This window comes from Tinamus guttatus, unplaced genomic scaffold (genome assembly GCF_059628265.1).
Source record: "Tinamus guttatus ecotype Peru unplaced genomic scaffold, ASM5962826v1 Tinamus_guttatus_pri_ptg000297l, whole genome shotgun sequence".
NCBI classification, from domain to species: Eukaryota; Metazoa; Chordata; class Aves; order Tinamiformes; family Tinamidae; genus Tinamus; species Tinamus guttatus.
The window spans coordinates 175,499-195,926 of NW_028288831.1; the positions used below are offsets into that span (position 1 = coordinate 175,499).

The following is a 20,428-nucleotide window of genomic DNA, read 5'->3' on the forward strand; positions in this document are numbered from 1 at the left end:
GCAGTGTGCCGCCCCCGGTGAGCAGCGGCGCGGGCTGCGCGGGGCGGGTGGTGTCGGGGTGGCAGTGAGCGCGGCGGGTGCTGCACTGCTGTGGGCGACGCCATTGGAGCAGGGTCCTCCCGTTCCCTCTGGGCTGTGGGGTGGGCAGGGAGAAAGTTCCCGCAGCAGGGCGGGATGGGGCTGGGAAGGGTTTGCAGCTGGGGCGCCCACGTGCAGCACCCACCACCCATCTCTGCCATTGCCCCGCGTGGGGCAACGGCCACCAAGGACTCGGCTCACAGCACGCAGCGCCCCTGGGGACACCTTGAGGCCACCCCAAAGAAACACAGTTAAAAACCCAAGACCCAGAGCACGCAGGAGGTGGCCTCCCTGGGCAGAGCGGCTCCCTGGTTGCCGCTACGGGACCCTCCACGAATACCCCATGGTAGGCCCACCATGGAGGCAGCGGCGCCGTGCGGAGCAGGGAGGTGGGCAGGACTCCATCCTGCCGCAGCCCTCCTCTCCGCCCGAGGCCGGCCCGGCTCCCAGGCAGCACCCCATGGGCTGTGCGCGGCCGCTGCGGCCCCTAGGCCCAGGCCGGGTGGGAGAAGCTGATGTTGTAAAGGCCGGCCCAGCTGGCGAAGACCCGCTTCTCCGTGATGAAGCGGTGGTGGTTGCCCTTGCGGCTCCGCTCGTTGTGGATGTACGTGGTGCACTCGTCGGGGCCCTTGGGCTCGTAGTAGTGGTACGCCATGCGCCGGGGCTGCGGGCGGTTGCTGCGGGGGCACAGAGCGCCAGGTGAGGCCGGGAGAGCCCCGGGCGCCGCTGGCGGCTGCCACCGCCGCTGTGCTGGCCTTACCTGCAGTAGTTAGGCGGCACCATGCCATAAACATGGACGTTGTCGCACAGCTCCACCGCGATCACCATGGTGAACCAGCCAGTGCTGAGCCACGACCGCGACTTCTCCCTGGGGACAGCAGAGAGAGGAAACGGGGAAGGAGAAGAGGGAGAAAGTAACTTTATTACCGCTGACTCCTCCAGCGGCCCTCACCACCCTACGACCACGAGCTGGTGCATCCTGTGGAGCAACCCAACCAGGTGGCTCCACCATGGGGACACACTGCCTCCATGAGGTACCTGTCCTTCCCCGTCTCGCCCCGGAACAAGTCATCAAACTGCTTCATGCGCCCCGGGGAGACGACGTAGGCCGTCATGTTGGGGAAGGACATGCTGACGCGCTGGATGATCTTCAGCAGGCTCTTCTGCATCTTGGCGGGCGGCCCCCAGAAGATGAAGATGGTCTCTGGAGTCTTGTTGACAAACTCCTGCGGCCTCTTGAGCACGCGGTAGACGCTGGAGTGAGCCACCACGCGGAAGCTGGTCTTGTTGCCCACGTCTGCCTCGTAGCCAGTGGTGGGGGCATCGTTCATGCGGATGGTGCACTCGGCTTGGTCAATCTCCGAGCCCAGGTGGGTGCCCAGCAGGTGGCTGGAGCTGGTGACAATGACGCACTGGTGGCAGTGGGAAGTCAGGGTCTGGGGAAGACAAGTGCCACGAGCTGGGACGCGGTGCTGGGGAGAGACGCGTCACCTCCCCTACAGATCTGCCATCCCGACCCGGCACCTGCAGCACGGGCCCTGCTCTCAGAGCAGCACCACAGGGGACACAGGGACACAGGACACTTCATTAGGCCATCAGGAGAGGGCAGCGCCTGCAAGCTTGGCTGGATCCCCCTAGTCCGGTACAAGCCCCGCTCCAGCACCAGCCCCACTGCCGCTCCGCACGCTCCCGCGAGGCCGAGCGCTGACAGGGAGGCCAACGCGGTGACAGCAGCCCCGGTGCGCCAGCCCCATCTCGCACCTTGTTGCCGCAGACGGGCAGGTACCCGTTTTTGACCCCCCATTTCTTGAGGTTGGGGGGCCGGCGGGCTCTGCCCCGCAGCGCGCCGTAGCGGAAGACCTCGTTGCCGCTGCTGGAGCTGTAGATGATCAGCAACATGATGAGGCCGAAGAGGACCAGGAAGACGGCGGCACGCTGGCCCTGCGGGCACGGCGAGAGAGCGTCAGGAGCCAGGACACTGGGAAAGGGATCCCAATGTGCCCCCCAGCAGCTCTGCTTTGCAAGAAGTGGGTTTCACTGAAAAATGGGATTTTCGCCACCAGAACCCAGCGGCTCCACGCGGCTACGGCCCCGCTGGGCATGTGAGCTCCGTGCAGGGAGAAGGGATTTCTCCGGCACTGCCGCAGGCTGTGGCGGCTGTTTTGGGGAAGTGGGAGCCGGGGGTGACACGGAGCAGCGGGAGAGGCTGCAGTGCAGGCCCAGCTGGCTCCGTGTGTCCCCTCCCAGACCACGGAGCTGCTCGGATGCCGTTTTTGCACACCCGAGGCTCCCGGCGCGTGTGACTCCAGCAGGTGCCAGCGCCGTGGCCCAGCTCGGCCAGGCCCCGTTGAAGGTCCCGACGGATCGGCCACTCGGAGAGGAAGACCACGAGGGTGACGGCGCGCAAGGACTCACCGCGTTGCTGCTCATGTCTCTGTGCAGGCCTCAGCGCGGAGCGGTCGCGGGTGCTGGGCGAGCACCTGCAAGCGACGCGACACGGGGGTCACTCCATGGCGCCCCGTCCTGATTGCTGCCACTCGCTGTGGCGGCGCCCGACACGCCGGGAAAGCCCCCGCGGATGCAGGACGGGATTAGCGCCCTAGCAGATCAGCGGGTTACGTGGCAGAGCTGCCGGGGGCTCCTGAGATGCCACGGAGTGCTCCGGGCCCTCCGCTTCCACGCGGAAGAGAGTGGGAGCCACCGCAGGCGAGCGCAAGGCCCGGCGAGCGCACCCCGAGCCGGCCGCCGCAGGGAAATCCTGGAGCTGGGCTGAGCTCCAGGGACAGCTTATCCCGTGGCTGGCGCGGGCGAAAGCCACTCAAACAAATCCCCGATCTGGGAGTAAACGTGCCGGGAGACACCACCATCGCCTCAACCCCACCTCCCTAAGTCGATTGGGCTCGGGAAGCAAAATCCCATTAAAAGGAAACACAGGGGAGACGCGGGCGGGCAGGGCCATGGAGCAGGTGCAGGACACAACCGCCCGCAGCCACATCCCTGAATCCACTCACGCATCAGGGCATGGCTGAGACCTGCCCAGCTCAGCTCACACCTGGGCTCAGATCTGGCCAGAAACCACCAGGAAACCTCCTCCCCCTGCCACGTCCATGGATACTCATTCCGGAGGGAGGCAGGAACCACTTACCCTGCTGCTCCCCCGGGTGCAGCCCGTCCCAATTTAGTTTTAAAAAGTGCTTATTACCGAGTCACGGCTCTTCCTCTGTGGAGCACGGAGAGCAGTCGCAAATTAGAAAAATAAATAAATAAATAAACCCCTCTGCACTAATTGACTGGGGAGGAGCTGGGATGGAAAATATCGCAGCAACCTGGATTTAACCCTGCCAGGCCTGCAGGGGACGAGGGTTCCTGGAGGTGGCAGCGGGTCTCGCAGCAGGTGCCCTTGGACAGGGAGAGGCCACCCTGGCCCCGTGCGACCCCGCGGGCCCTACCTGGGAGTGGGGTCTCATGTGCAGAGCGCGGCGAGCGGCGCGGCGGTGGGGGCCGTGTCCTGCGCGGGCGCTGCGCGGCGCTCCCGGGCCCCTGCGGCGGGTGGCACAGCCATGGTGGCTCCCCGGGGGTCACATCGCGGCTCCGCCAGGTCCCTGCCAGGCCGGGAGGGCTCGTTCAGAGCCGGCCCCCAGCCTACTGCCTGCCCGTGCTCCCTGCAGCTGCTCCGCGAACCGGGACGGGCCCCGTGAAGCTCCCTGCTTCCCTGTAAATCCCCCCGCTCTGGGGGTGCAAAGCAGTCTGCACCTCCCTGCGAGTGCAAATGCCACCACCGGGTGCAAATCCTGCATCTGGGTGACTGCAAATGCTGCCCAGGCTCGCAGGATGGGAGCCCTCCTGCACTCCCATGTGCCACCATACCCCAGTGCCCAGCATGCAACCATGGGGCCTGGTACAGCTGCTGCTTCGTGCAACCCCCCGTGCAATTCCTTTCCTTAGCCGGCAATGCAAACCCTCCCGCATCCCTGGGGGATACCAACCTTCCCGCACAGCGATCCTCCCCCACGGCCCGGCACAGGAGTCCCAGGCCCTCCCAGGGCTGCCATCCTGCCCCGCACCCCCTGGCTGCAACCGCACCCGGGACCCCGGCTGCAAACCTCCCCCGCGCTGCATGCAACCCCCTCGCTGCATGCACTCCCCGGTGCATGCAACCCCCCCGCTGCATGCACACCCCCCCCGGCCCCGGCTGCAGCCGGCTGGGCCGGTGGCGGCCCCGGCCCCGCGCTCTCACCGCGGCGCCCCGCGCCGCTCCGCACTGCGCTGCCGGCCCGGCCGCCGCCGCCGCCGCCGGGGCGGGGGGTCCTGGCGCCGCCCCCGCGCAGCGCCGCCCCCGCGCGGGGGGAACACGCGGGGGCTCCCGCACGGCGCGGGGCGGCGGGGTCGGCTCTTCCCGGCCGATGGTCCCCGCGGGGCTCGGGCTGGAGCCTCTGCCGGGAGAGGCCGCCCGGGAACGGCGGCGGCGGCGGCTCGGCCGGGCCCTTGGGCCCCGCTGGCCTTGAAGGGCCCGAGCGGAGGCTGCTGGTGCCACGAGCGGCTGCCGGGGAGGGGGCACGTGGCTTTGGGTGCCTCCCTGCAAGCATGTGGTGACAGCGGACAGGGCAGCCCTGTCCACACATCCCCTGGGCCCCGGTGAGGCGGCCTGTGCCCTGGCCACGGTGTCCTGGGACGTGGGACGCCCTGCAGCGGGTGTCACGATGAGCCACGCTCCCTGCTCGGCTCCCCTGCCTGCTGCTCACCCCTCCCCAGGAGCCCGTCCCACAGGGACGCGGCTGCCGGGAAAGCGCTGGCTCCGCGGCGCCCGGCCCACGCGGATGCCTGGCATAGCTGACCCGTGCAAACTCCGCGTTGGTGCCGGGCGCGGGAGGCCCCGGGGCACGCGGCCATCGCTGGCGGCCGCCCAAGTGGGTGACACGGGATGGGAGAGGGGACCTTGAGGATCCCCAGCCCCCCGGCCCCCACGTGGGGCCTCGCACACCCCTGACTCGACCAACACACCCAGCACAGAGTTAAAAACAGTTTTAATGGACACATTGGCTTTGGTCTGAATCCAAGGGCACTTGTGAGAAAGGCAACACGGAGCTCCCCGGGCACACACAGCCCGGCTGGCCCTGGCTTGGGGGGTGCAGAAGAGCCCCCCAAAACCGCAGGGACGCCCTGCCCATGGCTGGAGCGGTGCCAGGGCAGGGGGGTAGGTGGACAGGGCGCAGCGATGCCTCTCTGTCCCCCAGGTCCCTTCCCCGCTGCACGGTGCCGGGATGGGCCCAAAGAGGCCAGCACAGGGGAACGCTGCCTCCGAAAGGCACAGGCCTGGCTTTGGATCTCCACTCACCATGGTGCTCCAGGCACATAACAGCACTGAAATTTCATCCCTGGAAGAGGCCCTGGTTTATGCCCCAGGGGGACGCCAATCCCTCCCGCCCTGTGTGGCGCTGAAGCCCAACGGCGTAAATGTTTAATCCCGTATTAAACATTCATCCTGGCATTAAGGGTGGGAAAGCCTCCGCGAGCGCCTTAGGGCCGAGCCAGCCCGGCCAGAGGCAAGCGGAGATGCTGGGAGCTGGCGGCTGCACAGAGCACCACTCCCATCCTGTCCAAACCGACCCGCGGCGGCTGCGACCAAAAATCCCCGCTTCGGGGTAGGGGAAAAGGCTTGAAAATCTGGCACTGCCAGAGCCAAGAGAACAGGAGCAGGTGGGAAGCCAGGGTGATGGTTCCTACCGCTGGTTCAGTGCTCCCGACACTGTGTCCGAGGCTGGCGCTGGGTTCTGCATGCCTGCCCAGGAGGGGTGGGTGAAGACGATGTTCTTCTTCTTGGCCCAGCGGGAGAAGACGGCTTTCTCGGTGATGAAGCGGTGCCCGGCGCGCGGCGCGCGCTCGTGGGCGAGGTAGGTCTTGCACTCGTCCATGCGGCCCTTCTCGAAGTAGTGGTAAGGCACACTGGAGTGGTTCTTCTCCCTGCCGCCCGCAGCGCCAACGTGAGCGGGACACCCGGCCGAGCCCGCGGCTCCCGCCGGCCCGCACGGCCCGGCCGCCCCGCACCTGCAGTACTGGTCGCTGACCATGCCGAAGACCAGGATCTGCTCGCACAGCTCCATGGCCACGATCATGGTGAACCAGCCCGTGCTCAGGTAGGAGCCGGATTTTAACCTGCCAAGCACAGTGCCAGCGCTGGAGGCCTCTGGCCAGCCCCGCGGGGTGGCCCGTGCCCACCGCAGCCCCCCGTACCTGTTCTTGCCGGTCTCGTTCTGGAAGACGTCGTCGCAATAGGCCATCTTCTGCTCAGTGAACGTGTACATCTGCAGGTCGGGATACTTCTCCATCACCTTGAGCAGTGCCTGGTAGGTTGGGCCCACTTGCTCCCGGTTCAACTTCTTGGGCGGCCCCCAGATCACGTAGACGGTCTCCTGGGACTGCTCGAAGAAGTAGGGCTGGTTCCTCAGCAGCAGTGGCACGCTGGTGTGCGACACCACGCGCAGGGTGCAGCGGGTGCCCACGTCCTCCTCGTAGCCGCGCGTGGGCGCGTGGTTCATGCGCAGCACGCACTCCGCGCCGTCGATGGCCTTCCCCAGGCGCGAGCCCAGCATCTGCCCTGAGCTGGAGACCAGGGCGCAGCGGCGGCACGGCACGCGCTCCAGCGGCTGCGGGCGCACGGGGCCGTCAGCAGCGCCGCGTCCTGCCCCGCCGTGGGACGCTCTCCCCGACCCTCCTGCCCCCGTCCACGCACCTGCCCGCCAGGGACGCGGCGGTAGCTGGGGAGGCTGAGCACGCGCGGCACCGCGGCGGCAGGGCCGGGCAGTGGGCGCCAGCCGCGCGTGCAGCCACGGGAGCAGAGCAGCACGTAGAGCACCGAGGTGACGGCCAGCACCGCCAGCACTGCGAACAGCTGGACCTGCAAGGGCAGGCGCTGAGCGGCCTCCGCGGGGCCCCGTGCCGGGACGAGTGCCCGGCGCCCCGCTCGCTTCCCGCCCTCGCTCGCTTCCGGCACCGCTGCCGCCGCCGCCGGGCTTCGCTCTCCCTCCTGGTGCAGGCGGCGGGTGCGCGGCCCCAGCAGGGGATGGGGCACCCCGGCTGGGTCCCAATGCCCTGTGCGGGCACTGTTTGGGACCCCCGCCCGGCGGGGACGGTACTCACGAGCGTCCGCATCCTTTGGGGCGAGGGTTATCCGGAGCAGCCGGGCTCGCAGCCTGCGTGCGGAGCGGGATCAGCGGGAACCTCTGTGTCTGGGGGAACCCGCCCGGATGGGCCCCGCAGCGGCTCCCCCCCAGCCGGGACCCCTGCAGGGTCCCCCCGTGCCCGGGACCCCATCGCGCCCCCCGCCTTGCTCGGCACCCCCAGCCGGGCCCCCCCGAGCTCGGGCCCCCCCTGCCCAGGACTCCCCATGGCCTCCCCATTCCCGCCCTCTCCTCGTGTCTGGGAGCTCCCGGGATTCCCCCCGCCCCCTCCGCCCGCCGCCTCCCCGTTCCCGGCCCCGCTCCCTGTGCCCGGTTCCCCCGCCGATGCGGGCCCGCTCCGGGCAAGGGGGGTCCCGGTGCCACCTACCGCGCCGGGAGCCCCCGCGGCGCCGAGCGCGGAGGCACCGCGCGCCGCGACCCGGGCCCCGCATCCCGCCCGCGCCGGACGGGACCGGGCCGGGCCGGGCCGGGCTGCGCCGCCGGGGCGGGGCCGGGCGGAGCGGGGCGAGGCGGAACCGGTACCGCCCTCCCCCCCGCTGCGGGAGCAGCGCCCCCGCCCGGCCCAGGAGCCCCGCGAGCCCTGGGACCCCGCCCGGCCCGAGAGCAGCGCCTGGTACCGGCACCACGGGATAGAACCTGCGCCCATCCCGTGTGCCCCCGGTACCGACACCCTGGTACCGACCTTGTGCCCATCCCATGTGCCCCTGGTACCGACACTGACGCTGCGCCCATCCCGTGTGCCCCGGTACCGACACCCTGGTACCGACCTTGTGCCCATCCCATGTGCCCCTGGTACCGACACTGACGCTGCGCCCAACCCGTGTGCCCCCGGTACCGGCACCCTGGTACCGACCTTGTGCCCATCCCATGTGCCCCTGGTACCGACACTGACCCTGCACTACCCCCTGTGCCCCCGGTACCAGCACCCTGGTACCGACCCTGCGCCCATCCTGTGTGACCTCGGTACCAGCACCCTGGTACCGACCTTGTGCCCATCCTACGTGCCCCTGGTACCGACACTGACCCTGCACTACCCCCTGTGCCCCCGGTACCAGCACCCTGGTACCGACCCTGCGCCCATCCCGTGTGCCTCCGGTACCGGCACCCTGGTACCACCCCTGTGCCCATCCCATGTGCCCCTGGTACCGACACTGACCCTGCACCCATCCCATGTGCCCCTGGTAACGACACTGACCCTCCCGTGTGCCCCCGGTACCAGCACCCTGGTACCGACCCTGCACCCATCCCATGGGCCCCTGGTACCGACACTGACCCTGTGCCCATCCCGAGTGCCCCCGGTACCAGCACCCTGGTACCGACCCTGCACCCATCCCGTGGGCCCCTGGTACCGACACTGACCCTGCGCCCATCCCATGGGCCCCCAGGACTGGCACCCTAGTACCGACCCTGCACCCCTCCCCTGTGCCCCCGGTACCGGCACTGACCCTGTGCCCGTCCCATGTGCTCCTGGGACCAGCACTCAGCGACCATGCGCCCACCCTACATGTCCCCATCCGGCGCCATTTCTCCTCTGCCCTCCTGCCTTCCTCGTCCCCGGGCCCCGCAGCAGCCAGCGCTGCCCTGCCCTGCCCTGTCCCCCCGTCCTCACCTCCTGGCGTCACTTCACCCCAACCAACAGCAGGGATCCCCCAAGCTCCTTGGGCTCCGGAGCAGGGCCGGGCCTTTTCCGGGCACGCCGCTGCCCGCTCCCTCGCTGGCGCGCGGGGAAGCTCACGCTGCCAGTGAAGGGCCAAGGGGCAAAGCAGCTGCGGGTGACGTCCCCGCTCGCCACCCGCCTCCCCACGGGCGGCACCGCAGTCGATGTTCTTCCTGTTGCCAAAGCAATATTCGGATCAACCCGGACACGGATCAACCCGGACACGGATCCCCACCCTGCGCCCAGCAGCTGTCCAGGGAAACAGCAGAGGAGGCGCCGACGTCAGCCAAGCTGCCGAGCTCCTCCTGTGTGGGGACAGGGACCTGCCCTGGTGCTGCAGTTAATTAAGGCAGCGGCGTTTGAGCTCCTTGCGGGTGTCTCTGCCCGCCGTGTCTCTGTGTCGTGGCCCCGCTTCGCCCCGCGTGTCGCCAAGAGAGCCCGTGCACAGGCAGCTGTGCGAGCCCGCGCGAGCGGCACTTTTTTAATCCATAAGGTCACTTAAAGCCAGACCTGGTGTTTCCCGCCTCCCACACCGGGAGCACCAGGCACAGGGGCACCCCAGCCCTCACAGTAACTATTAGATGCCAGGAACGAGGCCGCTGGGGGCTTCTCACCCCCACTTTCCTGCCCGGCCCAAGCTGCCTCCGGGCGAGCGCCGTGAACGGGGAAGGAGCTGGGCCCTGGCAGGCGCCTCAGGCCTGGGCTGGGCCTTCCTGGAGGCAGACGAGGAGGAAGGGCCTGGGAGTCCCGACCTTTGGCTGCAGCCGGGTGCTATTTTTATGCGTGCTGGAAGCTGCTGTCTTAAAGGTGACGTTTCTGCGCGGGTCCAGGTGCCAGGCATGGCTCTGCCTTATCCCAGCCCAGCCGGGCCTCCTTGGTGCCCACCAGCCGGGAGGCCGGGACACGAGGGCTCAGGATGGGGACATCCCTGTGGGTGAGCACTGCAGCGCGGGGCTCTGGATATCTCCAGCGGGGCCCAGAGGAACAGTTCTGCTGTGCTGAGACCTGGCCCTCTCGCGGCATGCCAGAGCGGAGCACGTGGGGCGGGTGGGCACCTCCATCCCGCTGCCGCACAGCTCTTCCCAAGAGGCTCTTATGGTTTCTGCTGGGAACTGGAGGGTGTGGGGCCGGATCCCCGTGCCGGGCCGGGCCGGGGCAGCGGGATCGGCAGCGCGGCGGCCCCGGGCCGGCCGACGCTGCGGCGGCTCTGGCAGGGTCACAGCGTGTGCGTTTCCACCCAGCGGCAGAGCCGGCGGGCGTACTCGGCGGGGCACACGGTGGAGAAGGCCTGGCCCGGGTAGCGGATGCTCTTCCAGAGGTGCTCGAGCCGCTTGCGCCAGTTGTAGACGGTGAAGAGGTCGATGATGCCCACGAAGTAGCGCAGCTGCGGCCCGTCCAGCACGTGCAGCGGGTTCCTGCTGGCCGGCAGCAGGCGCCGGTGCTGGGCCACCGCCTGGGCGTCCAGCTCCAGCTCCGCGTCCACGTTCTCCAGAGAGTCCAGCTCCGCGGACCCCGCCAGGCTGTGCCAGCTGGACATCTGCTCCATGGAACTGCGCGCGATGGCGAGAGCGTCAGTCCAGCTCGCCGTCCCCGTGCCGGGGGGATCGGGGATGTCCCCGGTACCTACTGGGCGGCGCGCGCCACGACGCTGGCCAGGGTGAGGCCAGACGAGAGCTTCTCGTCGGCGTGCAGCGGCTGCAGGGCCAGCAGCAGGCTGTAGTCCAGCACACGCAGCTCCTCCAGGAAGTGGCTGTCGAGCTCCAGCTGCCGCAGCAGCCAGGCCCGCTGGGCGCCTGCGGGCGCACGAGGGGCACCCTCAGCGCTGCCCCCTCCGCGCTCCCGCCGCAGCCCGGCTGCCCGCCCGCCTTACCCAGGACGATGGTTTTGCCCTCGAAGTTGCAGTCCTTGAGCACGACGAAGGCCGGGCTGCCCTCAGGGGCCGGCTCGGCCCAGCGGTTCACGTGGCAGCCCTTGATGTCGTACCTGCACGGCAGGCGAGCGGCTCGGATTCCTGCCCATGGGCCCTGCCCCGGAGCATGGTGCCCCTTGGAGCGGGCATGGGCTGCTAGGACAGGGGAACACCAGGCACCGCGGATAGATGGACATCGGGCATCAAGGACAGATGGACATGACCTACCCTGGAAAAAGTGAGCACTGGGTAGCAAGGACAGATGGACACTGGGTGTCCTGGCACGGATGGACAGGGGGCACAATATGGGCACATTGGGGCAGATGGACACCGGGAACACAGGTGGACAAGGGCCCCTTTAGAGCAAGCAGACCAGGCACAGCAGGGTGCATGGCTACCAGGCACCGCCAGCTGGGTGGACATGGGGCATGGCAGGACAGACGGACACCGGGCACCCGGCAGGCCTCACCGCTCCAGGATCCTCTCGTCGGGGTAGAAGACGCTCTGCATGATGATGAAGTATTTCTGGCGGGGAGGGGCAGGCGTGAGGCGGGCGCCGGCAGCCCCGGGCCATGTGGCACCGGCCATGGGCACCTACCTTCCTCCGGCGGGGCAGGATGATGCTGTGAACCCCTGGCAGGGAGGTGGCACGTGGTGAGGGGCCGGGCAGGCACCTCTGCCCAGCGCCCCTGGAGCTGAGCCCGTCAACCCGGGGCTTTGGCTCCGCATCAGGACCCGCCGCGTCCCCCTGCCCTCACCCAAGAAGCGGACCAGGAGCGAGTGGGGGTATCTCTCGAGGTGCCGCAGGTACCGGGACAGGTTGGAGAGGAGGAACCGGATCTCCCGTTTGCTCTGCGTCTTCAGGAAGAAGCGCTTGTCATGCCTGGGGAATGAGGAGGCCGAGGGCACTCAGAGGGGCTGGAGGGTCCCAAGGCCGCGGGCGCAGCAGCCCCAGCACCTGCCCTGCAGCCAGGGCTCAGGCAGGAGGGCAGCGGGCACTGCTGTTTGCTGGGTGCTGGTCGCACAGCCGGCCATGGGCACCTATAGATATCCCGGTGGTGCCCTGCACTGCAGCCCCCTGTGTCCTGTGGGCTGCCACCCGGGCCCAGTCCCTCCAGCTCTCACCCACTGCTGCTGGTTTGAGGCTGCAGAGCGGCCAAGTTCCCTGCGGGCTCCCAGAGGGTCCCACGTTCTCGGGACCCTTCCAGGAGCCGGGTGCCCCCAGCCCACGTGGCAGCGGGGAGCGATGCGGGTGGACCGCGGGGTGGTCCTGGCGGATGCTCACGTGAGGAAGAAGTCGGCCGAGCTCTTGGAGTTGCTGATGAACTGGAGGTAGAAGCCGCGGGAGGACAGCGACGCCTGGTAGTCCTCCTCAGACAGGCCCAGCGAGCGCCGCAGGCGGGCGAAGGCGGGCGCCGCGTACGTGCGCAGCTCGAAGTCCTGCGTGGGGCAGCGCCGTGAGCCACGGCGGCGCCCAGGACCTCCGTGGGCAGCTGCCGGCGGCTCTTACCTCATGGGGCTGCTTGAGCACCTCCGCGCAGTCGCCTTCGCTGGGGACGTCCTGCGGGGGACATGGCGCGGTGAGTGCCCGGCTGCCAGGCCTCAGCGTCCCCGCGGCGGCGGCCGGCGTGGACTCACCGCGGGCGGGTTGTCGATGGCCACCTGGGTGGCGGCGCGGAGCCCCGCGCGCAGCCGGCAGGTCAGCGAGTAAAACTCGTGCTCGGGGTCGATCTCAAAGACACCCAGGAGCTTCCAGTGCGTCCGCCAGAAGCGCCAGTGCCGCTGGGCCCGCGGGTGACTCTCCTCCGGGGCCACCGCCGTCATGGCCTGGGCGAGAGGGACTGGGGTGGCCGCGGCACCCGACAGGGGTTTGGCTGGAGGGGACTGAGCAAGGGACGTCCCGTGAGGCTCTTGGCCTCCTCCGGCTGCCTTTACTCCCAGGGCAAGCGGGTGCTGACGCGGGGTGCGGGAGCCCAGAGCAGGGCTGGGGGCTTGGACGCACCGAGGAGCCCCAGGGGACACCATGGAGATGGGGGTGAGGAGCAGCGCGGGGGCTGCTCCCTCGGGACAGGGGCCGGTCCCCACAGCACAAGGGGACCCAGGGACCCTGGCAGCCCCTCACCAGCGCTGCTCCCTGCCGGGGTGCTGCTCCGGAATGGGGGCGGCCGCGGAGCCGCCCGGCTTTGTGCGCACGCGGCCATTCCGGAGCCCATCCTCATCCTGGCCTGCGGGCGCCTCGCGCACCCCAGGGACACAGGGGAAAGGCTCCAAGCGGGCTCTGTCCCGAGACACCCCAAAAAGCAGAGGGAGGCAAAGAGGGGCCAGCAGCCCCTGGAGCAGAGGGCAAGTGGTGCCAGTGTGGGGAGACCCTGGGGACAGGGAGCCTCACAGTAGCACCTTGGGGCAGCCCTCGCTGCCCAGACACCGTTTGTGGAGCCGCAGAGCTGCTGGGGACTCGTCTCCGGCTGCAGCTGGCGCAGGGCCGAACGCGCTCCCTCTCCTTCCTCTGCCCGCAGGGAGGGTTTTGTACCCCCGGGCAGGCTGGCCCCAGCCTCCTCACCTACCTGTGCCTCCGTCTGCCCGGGCCCTGCCCGCGCCGCTACTCCCTGCCAGAGCCAGCAGCAGCTCCAGCCTCTCCGCATCCTCCTCCTCCTCCCGCGGCTGCTCACTGCTGCATCCTGGCTCCTCGCCCCTGCGGCACCGGCGCCGGGTGGACGCGAGTGCAGCGGGTCCTTCATGACCCCGGCACCGCCGAAGCTGCTGCCGGTGCCCACACCAGCACCCTGCCCACACCAGCCCACCGCCTGCCGCAGGCACCCGCAGGTGGCATCAGCCGCCCTCGGTGCCAGCAATGCGGGGACAGGGTGGGGGCCACCTGGGGACGGGACTCCACGACCGCCCATCTCAGGGAGCCCCTTCCCGCTTTGGACGGTGCCCTGGGCTCAGCCGGGAGGGCTCCAGGGGGACAGTGCAGGCAAGCAGGGGTTAAGGGCCGGGGCCGTGTGGAGCGGAGCCCTCTTGTGCAGCCCCCCGGCCCTCCCGCCGCGCTCACCTGCACTGTGGGGCCGGCAGCGCCCCGGGCCGCGCGGACGCTCCCGCCTCCCCAGCCGAGGGAGCAGGCGCAGGGCCGGAGTCCAGCGGGAGGCCGGAGGGCTGCGGAGGAGGGAGCGCCGAGCACAGCCCCGCGCCGGAGCCGGCAGCGCCGCAGGGACATGACTGATTTCTTCCCCCTTTTGCTTCCCTCGCCCTGTGAAATACCCCCGTGTCAGCACGAAGTCACCCGCACGGGGCCGGCTGGAGCTATTTCCAGCACGCTGGGAGGCTGGGAAAAGGAGCTGGAGATTTCACCCAGGGAGAAGGGGAAGCAGGAGGCCAAGAGGAACCTGGGGAAGTTGGCAGCACCTCTCCAAGCAAAACGCTGCAGACACTGCAGGCAGTGCCAGGGCCACGCCGAGGGGCTCCGGTGACAGGGAGGAGAATCCCCCCTGCTCCCCTGCACCTCCACATGGGAAGGGGACAGACACCAAGTCCTTGCAGACCTTTATTGAGGACGGTTCCAGCTCACTGCAGCCTGAGGGACCTGCCGAGGCTGCACAGCCAAGGGGAGAGGCTGCTGCCAGCAGAAGAGACCCCACGGCAGGAGGACAGCCCCGACCACGCTGGGCGCAGAGCCCTGCCCGGGGCAGCACGAAACGGCACCGTCCGGGGGCCTCGGCAAGGCCGGTCTCACAGGTGCCTCTTCATAAACACGAGCCCACCAGGACCATGACTGGCCCTTGCAGCAGACACGGGGAGCAGGCAAGTCTGCCTTTCCCAAGTCCAGAGTCTTTCCTCTACATCTTGAATCCAATTAAAAACTAAATAAATCACATGTAAACACTTAAAAAAAAAAAAAAGGAATAAACTACTGGACACAGGAAGAGCAGAGAAGGAGAACGCCCCGGAGACCGAGCACCTGGCAGGTCAGGGGTAGCCTCACACTCTGGTGGCTGCAGCTGCCCCGACTGCTCCTCCCCACAGCTAAAGCCACCGCTGTCACGTTTAGCCCCAGCTGAGGAGCAGATCCGTCATAGCTGGACTTCTGGTCCCTTCCCAGACGGCAGCTGTAGGTCAGAGTTTTGCTTCCCTTTGGTCCGTGAGGAACATTGGAGAGAGCAGCCAGCTCAGCATCGTTTCTACTGCAGCAAAGGGCTTTGGAAGGGCTCTCCGCTTGGCGCCAACAGGTGAAGTCTTTCCCTGCCTAAGATGTTGCAGGGTTGATGCCTTCTCCTCAGCTCTCTCATTTGCGCCTTCAGTCCGATTTCTTTGCAGGTTTCCTGTTTTTCCACATCACAACCACTATGAAAATGCCTAACAGGAGAAAGAGGCCAAATTCAATTAGACGTTTCCCAGTTACTGGAGCTTTTGAAACGCACTGCAGCAAGAAACAAAACCTCAGCAGAGAGGCAGAGAAAGCACCCGCCGCCCCCGAGCTCCAGCAGTCGGGGTGACCGCCGCAGCGCCGCGCTGAGCTCTCGCTGCAGGCGCCACAGGCAGCGATCACAAGCGTCACGCGCCAGCCAACCCCAGGCAACCCTCCTGCTCATTTAGAAACCTCTAGTTAGAGCCACTGAGATAACACTCACCTATAAACAGCAGCAGCAGGAGCCCAGCCACCACGGGGATGATAACGGCGTATTCCCTGGGCAGGAAGTACCGGTGGAGGCCGTGGTCGCTGTCGATGAACGGCTGCAGGAAACACAGGGGATCAGCACGGCGGCACCGCGCGAGGGCCGCTCGCCACCACCCGCAGCCTCGGGGCTGCCAAAGCGCCATGGAAACATCGGGCTGGAAAAAGATGCCCAAAAAAGGGCACCCAGACCTGGGGCCAGGGCCACCGCGCAGCACCGCTGTGGACAGCGCGAGGAGCAGCAACGGGCAGAGCACTTCAGTGCTCAGCAGCGCACGGCAGCGGCAGAGGGGCTGCAGCTCCGGGCTTCCAGCGGCTCCCGTCCTGCTTGGTGCCCAACACATGGAATCCCTGCACTCGCTGGCATTTGTGTAAGGGAAGAGCAGATAGAATTTGATTTGTTTCACTCTGTTTCTGCCAGGGCACATTAGCGGAGGAAAGTGGAGTACTTTGGACGCTAGAGAGCAGTATAATAATTACTTTAAATAGGTTAGACAACAGAGGGAGCAGGTTGTAGAGGGGAATTCAAAACTCTGAGGGGAAGCTGCTGGGAAGCCAGAGGCCAGCCCAAGGCTGAACCAGGCCCTTCACAAAGCTCACAGGGAGCCATTTCCTTCCCAGGTGCCTGGAGAAGTGGTCAGGCTGTTAAACTGATTTTCTTGAGCTCCACATTCCTAAACTCTTCCCCTCCTGGGCTCTAGATTTAGTGAGCAGAACCACTTTTTATCTTTCCCTCTGTCACCTCCCGCTCAAACCAGGAATGAGAAGGTAGCAAAAGCAAACACTAATGACAACATTCATTATCCGACACCTCTGGAACAACGAGGCTTTAGCCCCAGTGACAATCCAGGTGAACCTCAACTCTTACACCTGCCAAATCTGTCTCAGAGCAGCAGGGTAACAGAATCCAAGATTGGTCCTACCCAAACAAAAGCAGCACACTTAGAAAGGGCAAGGTCTGTACCAGCAAATTCTACACTGGGCTCCCGTCACACTGGGAAATTCCACAGTGACATTTTTTCCACCAGGAAGCCGGCAAAGTAGAGTTCTTTCAGTCACAAGGACCAGCACCTAAATAAAGTCTAGACAGAAGAGTTGCTGAGATTACAACAGGCAGAGCAAGGCCCATACCAGTATGATGATCCAGATGGTGTAGTAAACGAAGAGAGCGAGGCTGAAGGCTACCAAGCCAAATCCAACCACCTGGTCCGTTGCTGTGGCCTGGAAAGTAACAGAGTCAGAGCAGAACGAGCACTTTGTGCAGTCTGGGCAGGAACAGCTGAGGGACACCGTTTATTGTTCCGCGCCTTACAGGAATGTTTGGCGGCAGTTTTGAAGGAAAATTTTGAAGGATGCAAGGGAAGAAGCCTGTGAGGCAGAGATATTTATTGCACATGCTCCGGTGAGAACCACCGTGCCCCCAAGCCGTGGGGCGGCCGGAGCCCTCCCGCGCTGAGGCTGCCGCAGGCACCGGGCTGCGCGGGCAGCCGCTCGGTGCCCGGCCCCGAGCCCAGCGCCCCGCCGAGCTCCTGCCCCCTCGAGCCGCGCGTCCCCGCGGGGAGCCCGGGAAGGGCCGGGGCCGCCCCGCACCCTCAGGAGGCCCCGGGCACAAGCAGCAAGAGCCCGGGCATTCAGCCCCGCGGTCCCCGGGCCTCGCCAACCGCGGGGCTCCAGGCCCCGTTTCCTCCCGCTCCCGACACGCTCCGAGGGTTGCGGAACCCCCTGGTAGGAGGGGGGTGGGATCAGCCACGCGCCAGCGCCGCCGCGGCCCAGCACGGACGGACACGCGGCGGCTCCCGGAGCTCACGGGGCGGGGCGGGGGGGGGAAGGTCGCCACGGGGCCCCCGGGCTACGGCAGCCGCCCCCGCCCGGCCCCGCCATGACGGAGCCCCGGCCCCGCACGGCGCCCCCCGCTCACCATGGCGACGCGCAGCCCGGGCCCCCTCCCCGCCCGCCGCGCTCTTCCGGGAGGCGCCAGCCAATCAGCGCCCAGGGCTGCCGCCACGCCCCTCCCCCCGCGCCGCGCCGGGCGGGAGCGAGGCCGCCGCCAGGCACAGCCAATCAGCGGGAAGGAGAAGCCGCCGCCCCGCGGCATGGTGGGAAATGTAGGCGCCCCTCGCCCCGCGGCATCACGGGATGTGTAGTCCGGGGGCGCGGGAGCGGGCCCCGCCGGGCTCCGGTCTGGGCATCAGCTTGTATTTATTAATAAATTAATAATTTAATAAAACCGACCCTGACCTACCTCCAGTTAGAGGGTTTTTTTTAGCCTTTAAGGCTCCTTTTTAAGCCTTTAAGCAGGGGGGATTGCTGGTGACCCCTTAGGAAGGGAGCAAACATGGCAGCGGGAGGATAAGGGGTGGAAAAGCCCCGGTCTCTCTTGTCCCAGGTCCAAGCCCGGGACAGCTCCATCCCTGGGGCTGCTGCGCTCAGCGCTTGGGCCTGGAGCGAGGCCCTGGGCACCGGAGCGGCCGGGAGGAGGGAAAGGGCAGGGACGGCCCCAGCGCTGCCCTCCCGCCCCGTCCCAGCAGGTTGATCTGGTCCCCATCGCTCCCACCCTCCGTGCGTGCGAGGACGGAGGGCAGTGACTCATCTCGACACCACCTAGCTGAAAAGCAGCTCCCGAACCGACATTTTCACGTCCTGCAACACAATTCCTCCCTGCGGCTGGGGAAGAGGGGGAGCAAAGGGCTGGGAGGTGACGTGGATCCTCCAAGGAAGGTCCCAGGGAGCAGAGGGAAAGGAGGAGACCCCCAAGAGGACTGAAAGTCCCATTCCTGCTCCCTGCATCCCAGCACTGACTCCTGCCTCCTTGACAGATATTTTGGAAACCCAAGGACAGGTGGATGGATGGACACACTCCCCTGCCCCAACCAAAACCACCACTAACAAAAAAGCCAAGACGAATCAGTGTGAAGTACCAAAAACCTTTATTTTCCCCCAAACCATAACAACATTTGACATTATAATGATTTCCTCATATATGTTATTTCTCTACGTTAGGAACCAGATACAGAAAATACAAACACAATCTGTTGAATCAAAGACGGCACAGCATTCCATTAGAAAAAGAAACAAAACTAGAGGAGCAAGATAAAAATGGTGAAAAATAGTCATTCCCTCCAGCCCAAACTTTCCAAGAATCATCATCAAAATAGAGCAGTGGAAGTAGCTTCTCTTTCTAAACGCACTTCTGCTTTTAAGAAAAAAGTTAGATTTATCTTTAGATTTCAAAGTAAAAAAATGTTAAACTATCTTTCAAGCAATTTTGGAAGTTTGCATAGACCCATTCCCTTTCCAAAAATATCAGTGATCTCTCTATAGAATCTGATATAAATCAAGTGCGTGCCTCATCTGAAGATCACCAAGCTCAATAACTCTCAAGAAAATAAAACCATCTCCCCTTTTCCCCTCCCTCCCCCCACAAAAATAGGGGCTCTACCATTATTTCTTATGTTTGAGGCAGGTTAAGAGGCTCAGCCGCACCTCCAGCTCAAAGCTTCACCCCAATTCCTTTAGCTTCCCAGTTTTCCATGTTGGCTCCCTCCCGACGCGCAGGGGCGACGGCGACGCGGAAGCGCCGGGGCGAGGATCGCGAAGGAGGGCTGATGGGCAGCGCAGCCCTCGGGAGGGAAAGGGGGGGATTTTCCACGAGGAATCTCCAGCGAGGAAGTGGCTTTTCGGCACAAACGCCCGCGACCAGGCGGCGTTTGCAGGGACGCGTCCCCAGGGACCAGCCCTGCCTAGGGGGCTGCGGTCACTCGTTCGGCGAGGGGGGACGGAGGGGCAGAGCGGGGGATTCACGGCTCCCGAGGCGAAAAGCAGCGCGGAGGGGGACGAGGGAGGTTGGCCCGGGCCCCTCTCCGGGAGGGACCGGGCGCTCCAGCGTTCCCGCGCTGGGGCTCCCCAGGCTTCACAGCAACGCGTGCAGAGTCCAGCTGCACAGCCACCGGTTTAAAAAGAAACAGCGACGACAAAATAAATAAAAAGTCAACCCCTCCTATTAAGATTGGCATGAAACGTGTTTCTGCGGGTCTCAGCCCGGTTCAGAACCCTCTAAAAACTGAAACGTTTAAAAGGACTTAGCTTTCCCTCGGGGTCAGGGCGATGCGGCAATGAGGGGGAAGAGATGACAGACTCGGCCGTTCCGTACGCCCACGGCCAGGACAGCGCGACGGCCGCCTGCTAAAGTGCCAGCCGTGCAAAATAACGTAGGAGCAACATCCTCTCCGCTTTTCTCCAACAGAAGCCCATCTCCTTCACTGATCGACTATCGTTTTTTGACATTGGCTCATTTTATATCTTTCTTTTTAAAAAAAAGTTAGTAAAAAAAAAATCATACCGATTTTCCCAAACTCTTTGCAGGGGGCTTCTACCAACTAGGGGTCCCGAAGGTGGGAGCGCAGAGGCCGCCCGTTGCGCCTGGCCCCGAGGGGGAGCAGAGCCAGCTCTGCCCTCGCGGCGCCGGGTCTCGCCACGAGGCCCTTGGACTTGTCGGATTCACCTCCGGATCCCCCAAGAAGGGAAACAACGTGGGGAGCCAAGTCCCCCCCTCGGCCCCTCAGGAATAAAATAATCGATGAAACAAAAATGCAGTCAAAGAAAAGAAAAGAAAAAAAAAACAAAACAAAACCAGCCTGCTGGTTTATTAAAAAAAATCCAATAAACTCCAAGACAAAGGAAAAAAAAAAAAAAAAACTAAACATAGGAAACTAGCCAGCGGTTTGGGTCTGGAAACTGATTCACTTCTTAAATGTTCAAAGTCCAACAGGGAACAGATGGCAGCGACGCCGCAAGGAACAAGCGCTCGTGAGCGCAGCTTCCCAACGCCGGCCCAGGGGACACCAGCCCAGGCTGGGCTGTGCTGGCCTGAACAGCTAGAGCCGCCTGCTTCAAAACGCGGGGTAGGAGAGCTAAGAGCTACTTGCAGAGCATGATCC

The 20,428-nt window shown here is 65.6% G+C and overlaps 4 protein-coding genes across 4 annotated transcripts; all 4 read right to left on the minus strand.

Annotated features, from left to right (window-relative positions):
* Nucleotides 1-526: 526 nt before the first annotated feature.
* Nucleotides 527-2,577, minus strand: ST6GALNAC6 (ST6 N-acetylgalactosaminide alpha-2,6-sialyltransferase 6). The gene is made up of 5 exons (XM_010214572.2): nucleotides 2,494-2,577; nucleotides 1,840-2,019; nucleotides 1,117-1,514; nucleotides 839-946; nucleotides 527-755 (listed from the first exon to the last, which is right to left on the minus strand). Exons 1-5 carry the CDS (start codon nucleotides 2,506-2,508, stop codon nucleotides 566-568), a joined length of 891 nt encoding a protein of 296 aa, XP_010212874.2. The 5' UTR covers nucleotides 2,509-2,577; the 3' UTR covers nucleotides 527-565.
* A 3,221-nt stretch (nucleotides 2,578-5,798) lies between these two features.
* ST6GALNAC4 (ST6 N-acetylgalactosaminide alpha-2,6-sialyltransferase 4) lies at nucleotides 5,799-7,227 on the minus strand. The gene is made up of 5 exons (XM_088528003.1): nucleotides 7,216-7,227; nucleotides 6,809-6,973; nucleotides 6,310-6,722; nucleotides 6,124-6,231; nucleotides 5,799-6,039 (listed from the first exon to the last, which is right to left on the minus strand). Exons 1-5 carry the CDS (start codon nucleotides 7,225-7,227, stop codon nucleotides 5,799-5,801), a joined length of 939 nt encoding a protein of 312 aa, XP_088384129.1.
* A 2,902-nt stretch (nucleotides 7,228-10,129) lies between these two features.
* PIP5KL1 (phosphatidylinositol-4-phosphate 5-kinase like 1) lies at nucleotides 10,130-12,649 on the minus strand. The gene is made up of 9 exons (XM_088528036.1): nucleotides 12,461-12,649; nucleotides 12,333-12,383; nucleotides 12,108-12,262; nucleotides 11,581-11,705; nucleotides 11,421-11,455; nucleotides 11,292-11,347; nucleotides 10,784-10,896; nucleotides 10,541-10,706; nucleotides 10,130-10,463 (listed from the first exon to the last, which is right to left on the minus strand). Exons 1-9 carry the CDS (start codon nucleotides 12,644-12,646, stop codon nucleotides 10,130-10,132), a joined length of 1,221 nt encoding a protein of 406 aa, XP_088384162.1. The 5' UTR covers nucleotides 12,647-12,649.
* A 2,190-nt stretch (nucleotides 12,650-14,839) lies between these two features.
* DPM2 (dolichyl-phosphate mannosyltransferase subunit 2, regulatory) lies at nucleotides 14,840-17,463 on the minus strand. The gene is made up of 4 exons (XM_088528037.1): nucleotides 17,410-17,463; nucleotides 16,623-16,712; nucleotides 15,448-15,550; nucleotides 14,840-15,172 (listed from the first exon to the last, which is right to left on the minus strand). The coding sequence occupies exons 1-4, from the start codon at nucleotides 17,410-17,412 to the stop codon at nucleotides 15,114-15,116; spliced, it is 255 nt and encodes an 84-aa protein (XP_088384163.1). The 5' UTR covers nucleotides 17,413-17,463; the 3' UTR covers nucleotides 14,840-15,113.
* Between the last annotated feature and the right edge of the window lie 2,965 nt (nucleotides 17,464-20,428).